Source organism: Pundamilia nyererei, unplaced genomic scaffold, assembly GCF_000239375.1.
Source record: "Pundamilia nyererei isolate P.nyererei 1_Seehausen unplaced genomic scaffold, PunNye1.0 scaffold00009, whole genome shotgun sequence".
Lineage (NCBI taxonomy): Eukaryota > Metazoa > Chordata > Actinopteri > Cichliformes > Cichlidae > Pundamilia > Pundamilia nyererei.
Window position 1 is genome coordinate 2,368,302 of NW_005187410.1, and position 7,826 is coordinate 2,376,127.

At 40.5% G+C, this 7,826-nt stretch overlaps 2 protein-coding genes across 5 annotated transcripts in view; one reads left to right on the forward strand and one right to left on the reverse strand.

The window, feature by feature from the left end:
• Window positions 1-3,239, forward strand: part of tmem41aa (transmembrane protein 41aa) — a 7,779-nt gene extending 4,540 nt beyond the window's left edge. The window contains exons 4-5 of the mRNA XM_005723637.2: window positions 1-34; window positions 973-3,239. Of these exons, the coding sequence (XP_005723694.1) occupies window positions 1-34; window positions 973-1,187 (249 nt within the window). The 3' untranslated portion in view covers window positions 1,188-3,239. The remainder of the gene's footprint in view (window positions 35-972) is intronic.
• A 2,773-nt stretch (window positions 3,240-6,012) lies between these two features.
• Window positions 6,013-7,826, reverse strand: part of igf2bp2a (insulin-like growth factor 2 mRNA binding protein 2a) — a 56,511-nt gene continuing 54,697 nt past the window's right edge. For all 4 annotated transcript variants that reach the window (XM_005723351.1, XM_005723350.1, XM_005723354.1 and 1 more), the window contains one exon: window positions 6,013-6,965. In XM_005723351.1, coding sequence (XP_005723408.1) covers window positions 6,867-6,965 — 99 coding nt within the window. In that variant the 3' untranslated portion in view covers window positions 6,013-6,866. The remainder of the gene's footprint in view (window positions 6,966-7,826) is intronic.

A 7,826-nucleotide genomic window follows, 5' to 3' on the forward strand; every position in this document is an offset into this window, starting at 1 on the left:
CCCATCACCTTCTTTTTCTGCTCAGTCTTCATTGGTAAGCACACACAGATTTTCTGCTTGGTGACACTAAGTGAGGTACGTCTAGCACTCCACATTGAAAACAAAATACTGGATGACGATCGGCTTCAGCTTTTAAAATAGTCAGTCACTATTGACAGGCTAAAACCAAGCTTATTAGCTTTAACTTTTTGAATTATCGCTTCCTGGAAAACTCTGCTATATCTATTTATACACCTCTAGATTTAGATAATTCTTTGCCTATAAAAAATCATAACCATATCTGACTTAAACTGACTGATTTCCTCGTCTTTAAACGAGTTGCAGGCATCTTTGATCTGGTCATGGTCATTAAACTTGCACAGAGAGCAACAACCACTTTGACTTTGAGGTTGAAAGTTAAATCATACCGTTAATAGAAAAGGAACAGAACAGGTATAAATGTTGGCAACAGTGTCGGCCACATGTGGGCTCTTAGTATCCAGCGCCCATCACACACATGAAAACATTGTTTTTTCCTTACTAATTTTGATAAATGCATTTGTTTGTTTTTAAGGGTATTAACAAAATTATTACTTATATGTTCGAAATAAAAATCGGATTGATTGTGATGTTGTTACTTACCAGCTCGTGCCAGGCCTCCTACAGCTTGCATAAAACCTAATTAAACTCCTCTTCACAGCACAGACTTAAGCCTGGTTTCTACATAGATATGCACACTAAGAATTTATATGGTGGCATATGCCAACACTCCGGTTTAACCACATGAGTTGTAATAGAGTAAAAACAAGTAACTGTTTTTTAAAGGGGGGGGAAAAACACAGTTTTCATGTGATAGCATAGGGTTAGGATTATGGGTTCTTGGGCCTTACAGGGTTAAGCAACAACAACACAACGCTGCATCTGTCATTGCAAATTAAGTTACCCATCGTGTTTCAGCACAATTTGTTCTTGCTCTATTGTCCGCTTCTTCAGGCCTCCTGCCATACAACTTCATCTGCGTCCAGACAGGCGTCATGCTATCTGAGGTGTCATCGCTGGATGACTTGTTCTCCTGGGAGCGGCTCCTGCAGCTGCTGGCCATCGCCTGCATGGCTCTGCTGCCTGGTGCCCTCATCCGCCGCTTCAGTCAGAAGCGACTCAAACTTGGCATCCAGTCACAGAATGGACTCAATAAGAAGGTCAAGTGATCCATCCTGGGACTGAGTTTGTTTGTTAACATACTGATGCCTTCTGCCCTCTAGAGCGAATGAAACACACACACACACACACACACACACACACACACGTAAAGTGCTTTACTGTTGCAGAGCCACCTGGACAAATCACAGTGGGAGTATTTGAGGAGAATTATGTCGTACCAGATATTTCCGTGCCACATGTTGGCACAGCAGTAAATGTTTATAGATGTAGGAATGTACAGTGGTGACACGAAGGGGAGGGGGGCATTTTAAGGAAATTTTGCTCTTGCACTCATGTTCAGAAAGCAAGTGTTCAAAGTGCCTGTTGTGGAGTTTTGAACTCACACTTCTACCTCCATGAGCACCAGAAAGAGATGGTGTAAATGTTTGTTGATGGTTTTGTGGGGCTTTTATGATTTTTCTTTTTGGTTTATACGAGTATGTTATGTTTTTTATTGTTTTGACAATCGCTTCTTGCAGTTTCAGTGTTAATCTTTCTTTTTTGGGGGGGGGGGTCATTTAGAGGCCAGAATTTGACCTCTGGAAAAGAAGCGTGACCGGATTAAATGGCTTGTTATATGAGACGTGTTTAACGTGTTATGGTGTTCTCTGGTATTGTCTGAAAACCGATGTGCAGTTAATTTGGGTGACTGGAAGCTTTAATCCTGCTAGAAAAAAATTCTTCTTTGCAGTCTTTTTGTTGGTTTAGCAGTAAAATGTCTTTCTTCTGATTTGTATATTTTGTTTTAATGTATGGGTTTCAAATTTAATACTTGGTGATCTTGTGCACGGTGCAAGATGAAACAGAATCACTGAGGAGAAGCTCCAGTGCACTCGGTGGATGAAGGGATTTTTTTTTTAATGGTTTTACTTACATTGGGCTTTTTTTCAGTGTGACTGACCTTTGGTGTGTCAGATTGTAAGTGTTGAAAGCACCTTTATTAGAGCGGTACAAAACCTTTGAAATAATAAAACGTGAAAAGTTTTCTTTCAAATATTCTTTATTGCTCAGATCCAGGTTGCTCAGCAATACAGTTCACTCACAACTCAAAACAACAGCATGGCTGTTACCAGAAAGGCACGGATCCACGAGATGTAGTAACATTGGATCATATGTCTGTCCAGTGCACAGTCACCAATTACCTTGAGGTGTTTTTGGGACCTTTTGGCCTGTGGGAAATGTAGGACGTGAGGGTTTGTGACCTACTGAGGAAACAAAAGGAATCTCCCAAATGGTGAAGAGCAGTTAAGAGTCGGATCGATGTAAAACCACAAATTGAAGTATAGTGCTATATGACGTGTAGTACATACTGGATCGCCTGCAATAGTCTCATGCAAGTCTTTGCATTTTTCTCAGTTCACAAGTTAGGACGACAAAAAAACAAAACAAAACAAAAAAACCACTGCTGTGGTTCTGCACATCTGACCAGACTTGATCCTTCATCACCTGATCCATACTTGTTTTTGTTAATTTGGATGGTGTTGAATATTCAGTCCCATAGGCAGAACAACTTTTACCAGCACTTTTATTTTCAGACCTGGTTACTCTGCCCACTCATATCTACTTTGCATTTTCTTTTTCTTATCCCCCCACCTCCCCCATCCCAATCTTAAAATGTTTAAAATCCTAGCTAGGACACAATTTAACAGCAAGTAGTGATCTAACATGACTGGATATTAAAGAATCCCAGCTACTGCTCCAGACTACATTTAATCAGTGTAACTGACAAGAAAACCAGATCAACAGAAAACGAAATAAAGCCTAAGTTATTCAACCGCTGTGCGATATGACTAACAGCACTGTGCGTCCTTAGTGATGCGAGTGTGTTTTTTCTGATACTGAAATTAATGCCTAGCAACACCCTACTGAACCTAGAAACACCAAAATCCTTGGAAGTAAAAAAGAAAGTTACTATGATGTTTGCAGGTTTTGCCTCAGATTGTGGCTGAGGGGAAACCTGCTCTTCTAGTAAAGAGCCAAAAACACAAGAGAGGCGGAGGCCTGAGGAGTCCTCTGCAATGCGAGAAAAGAACTTCAAATCTGCTCTAGGAAAAAAAAAAGAGGAAAAAAACCCTACTCCTGCCAGTCAGACAAACCGTAAGTGACAAGATTCAATTTTCCAGTGCTACTGCGAACAGACATGCCCTACTAAAGTGAAGCAGCCCACCGCAGGAGTCAAGCGCTCCAACAGAAGCACTGTACTGCATTCGTGTGGGTAAGGTCAGGGTAATTGAATCAGGTCTGGCGAGCTAACATCATCAGTATGAGGTACTGTACCGGCTGTGGTGGAGGCGTGCTGAAGCAGCCCCAGGCATTGTGTGAGTTTGATAGACCTTTATGTTTTATTTTGCTAATCTGTGTTCACTGGGACCAAAAAAAAAAAAAAAAAGGATCCTCATCTGATGGGGAAAAAAAAAATCCCTAAAATAGTGCCAAAAACAAACAAACTTTTACTACATCATTTATTTATTATATTCCTTTACCCTACACTGGTTTTAGTAACTGTAACTAAGTCAGCCTTGGATTCAGAGGTAATTCTGAAATGTACAGCACAAAAAAAAATAAATGTAATAACCGGTAGATCGATGAGAAAACCATTTAGAGGTCAGCTTGAGGGAGCCTGTGACGCTCTAAACTTCTCCCACCATTTCTCACAATGCAGGCGCAGACTTGTAGGTGTTATAGAGACAGAAAACGATGCATTAATGTGCGACTATTGTACATGTTTACAGATATACAGTTATCCTGTCGTACACAGTGACATTTCAACGACTAGAGTTGTTCTACATTCTACACAGAAGACTAGGGCTTCACACCACGTTCAAGAGTCCTGTCAGTGTATTTTTGCAGCTTTGTGTTTTCATCAAATCAACCCCAGAGAATGCTGTTATCAAATAGAGCTGGTAAAATTGGGTTGTTATAAAAAAAACAAAACAAAAGTAATTAATTTTTTTATGTTATTTTTTTCCACAAGTGAATAAACGTCGTGGTTTGTTGTTAAAAGTCTCAAAAAACCTGGAGGTACGGTTGGGAAAAACAAACAAAAAAAACAAAAACAGGAGGTACAGTCGGTTAGTTTCTGTTTCTATCAACTGATTTTTCTTTTTTTTTCGTTCTCTTTAATTTCTTTGAAGGTGAAATCAGTACACAACATCCACATTCAGAACCACATCGGGCAGGTATGTACCCCTTAGATCCTGCTCTTCATTCCTTTCTAGCAAACAAAAAAAAAAAAAAAACTGACTTGGAAATTCTTTTGTATCATTAAGAGGTTGTATGGCGTCCAGGCAAACAGTCCGACAACGTTGACTACGGTTATTTTAGTTGATTTTTTCTTTTACAAAGTTTCACTAGTCGGCTGGACCTGAAGAGAGTAGAGATTACTGTAGATCTTTTATCTTTTTTTATTTCATTAAAAAAGAAAATTAAAAACGCTCAAAATGATTAGTTAACAAGGCATACAAAAATGTGGAAAAAGGGAGAAATGAAAGATTGGACTGAGGTACCCTGAAGCCTGAGGTAGATCACAATACTGACATGCGCACTGTTCACATCCCGACCACAAGTTAACGCGGTGGTTCACTTTTACTGCTTTCCTATTTTTTCAGGTTTTTATTCATTATATTATTATTCATAGTCTAGTTTTTGTTTTAGTTTTTTTCAAGAAAATAAACACTTCCCTTCAAAATAATATGGCAGTGTCCCACTGAGGAAAAAAAGAAAAGGACTTTGTCTTCTTTTTGTTTCTTATCAATAGCTCTCATGACAAAATAGGAAAAAATAGATTCATAAATATTACTCTCTCTTTTTATATATATATACACACACACGCACGCACGCACGCGCACACACACACGGAGGAAGCTGTGCGTATTGGCAATAACCTTGCGTCTGGAAGATGAAGCTGATGGGTGATGTATGAAAGGTGACAAAATAAGGCAACAAGCTTCTATGTTCTTCAAAGTAAAGCACAAAGGGACACCAGGACCTGCGTGTCCAGCGTGCCCGCAGAGCAGGCGGCCAACTCGCCAAAATAAATTTTTTTTAATAAAAATCTTTTTTTTTTTAAAAGTGAAAAGAACAGAGAGCAAGAGGATGACAATCTGTGTCGTGTGCCGCTGGCCTGGCCTGCTGGACACGGCAGGGGTGATATCTGTATTTTTTTCTAAAAAGGCTGCATTTTGTACATTCACAGCTGTCACGCCATTTTTAGAAAGCTCCCTGACAAGAGAGGGTTAAAGCCAAACGCGGCTGCGGCTGGTCGTGTACCACAGGTCATACAGCGCCTCCCTAAAATCCAACCTCGCTGCCACCCCACACACCAGAGGTCTGCACCCTCCCTCCCCCTAACCCTCCCAACCCTGCCCCGAACCCTGTCCCCCTCCTTTACCGGGCCCTCAGCTCACATTCTGTGCTGGCCCTTGCGACGTCCTCATAAGGCCAAGCGTGTGGCGGCGCGCGTCCGAAGAAGACCGGCGAACGCGCACCGCTCGTTAAGACGTCAGTTTTTGCTCTGATTAAAGAGGAGACGACGAGCGTGAACACAGACGACGTCTACTGCACAGCATGACAGAATTTTACTGATTACAAAAAAAAGAAAGAAAAAAAGAAAAATCCCTCAGTTGCATTTAACCTCTCTTGAGCAAAAGTGGCAGTCAGTTCAAGGTTATCAAAAAGCTACGGAAAAATTTTTATCCCATTTTTAAAAAAAAGAAAAAAAGAAGAAAAAACCCAAACAAAAACAAAAGAAAAGACATGGTGTCCGATGAGAGAGAGTGATGAGAAGTGAAGCAGAAATTAGAAGAAAAGAGAAAAAAAAAAAAAAGCTTAGTATCAGATATGAATGGTGAGATATATTTGAAAGGGACGTTATCTTTTGCGTTGGCACACACACAGGCTTGTTACAAAGACTCAGAACCATTCACCTTATTTACTTATAGGGGTTTTCTTTTCAAATTTCAGTGGCCTAAAAATGGGAACAAACAAGGGGAGGCTGTCAATCAATCGATTACTCAGTCAATCAATCTCAGGTACAAGCAAAATACTAACACCAAGCTCTACTGTCATTTTGATGAATAAAATAACAGAGCATGCTCTCAGTGTGTATCCATACACGTTTCTACTGCATTAATACTGCTAAGGATATTTGATCTCACAATATCTCAAACACGCGTGAGAGAAGGAGTCCGCTGTCGCTGGCTGTCGCTCTAACCCAAAATATCAATCACAATGCCTCGTACACGCTCGTGTTAAAATAGAGTTGCATTTTCTCCTTTTCTTTTTTTAGGCCTATGTTAGTCCAACTAAAGAGATAACGTTATGCAGGGAGACAAACTAGTTTTTTTTTTAAACCGTGAAGACAACAGTTCCCAAATTTTCTGCCATTTCCGCCTTTCTTGTAGGTTTTTTTTTTTTGGTCTTTTTGTTTCTTTATTAATTTTTTTTTTTTTAAGCTTCAGTACGATTTCTCCCAATCTATCTGCTCTCACAGGGCTGGCAGTGCACACAATGCCCTCAGCCTTTGGCTCTCACTTGTGTCCCCCCTAGCGAAGTTCTTTGGTTTTGATCCCGGTGCTGCTGGTCAGCCCTGCATGTCCCCCTTGGCCTTGGCCTTAGTCTGGATAGGTCTCTGTTCATTTGGGAGGGCTACATTCATTGGCTGGTGCCCACTGGAGCCACCCGGCTGGTCACTTGGAGTGGTGCGGTGACACAGCGGCGCCCTGCTGGTGCTTCTGTTCCTGCTGTTTGACCTGCTGAATGATCTCCCGGATCTTCCTCTGTGCAGTCTGTAGGAGAGATCAAGAATTAACACTGCAGCAGAACATAACAGGTTCAAGTAAGAATAATGAACAAAGTAAAGGACAATCATCAATAAAAATACAAGTGTAGACAGATACAATTAGGTAAATGCAGTATGCAAGCTTTATCTGAAAGAAAGCGTTACAGATATGAGCAGAGCAACATCCAAAACTGTGTGTGTGTGTCTCCGCTTGTTTGTCAATTTTAATATTGCAGAAAATGCATGAGCCGATTTAAACTGCGCTCAAAAAGAAAAGAAAAATACAATTTTATACCATTTTTAAAGCACTTGGATGCATTAATCTGACTGCAGCCAACTGAGCCAACTAAATGTGATACGTGTGAAAGCCAGTGAACAGCTACCCATTTGTTTTCATTTTATTATTACTAGTTACTCATATAGACAGTTACATAACAGTTACATGCAGCACACTCAGCTTTGGGCTGATTAGATTTCTCCACCATCAGAAAACTTTCATGTCCAGCTGGTTACAATGAAAACAAATTGTACTACCAGCTGTCTACATCTGCCAAGCAAAAGATATGCACAGCTAAGAGCTCAGCCAAGGGGGGCAATATTAATGTTAACATCCTCTCCTGCTGTCACAACCATGAGCCTCTCATTACAGGCAGATGGATGCTGCCTTCTACACAGTGATAGTAACGGCAGGCGGCTCGGCAGAAAGGAAATCCTTTTTACATAACAGAGGTCTGCACAAGTTTATAATAACTGGGTCACGAAAAAGGTTTTAAGGTTTTTAATCCATTACAGGCACTTTGAGCAACACAATATGGCTGCCATTTAGTTCAATTGACATTTATGCATCTCAAAAAAAAAAAAGGGGGGG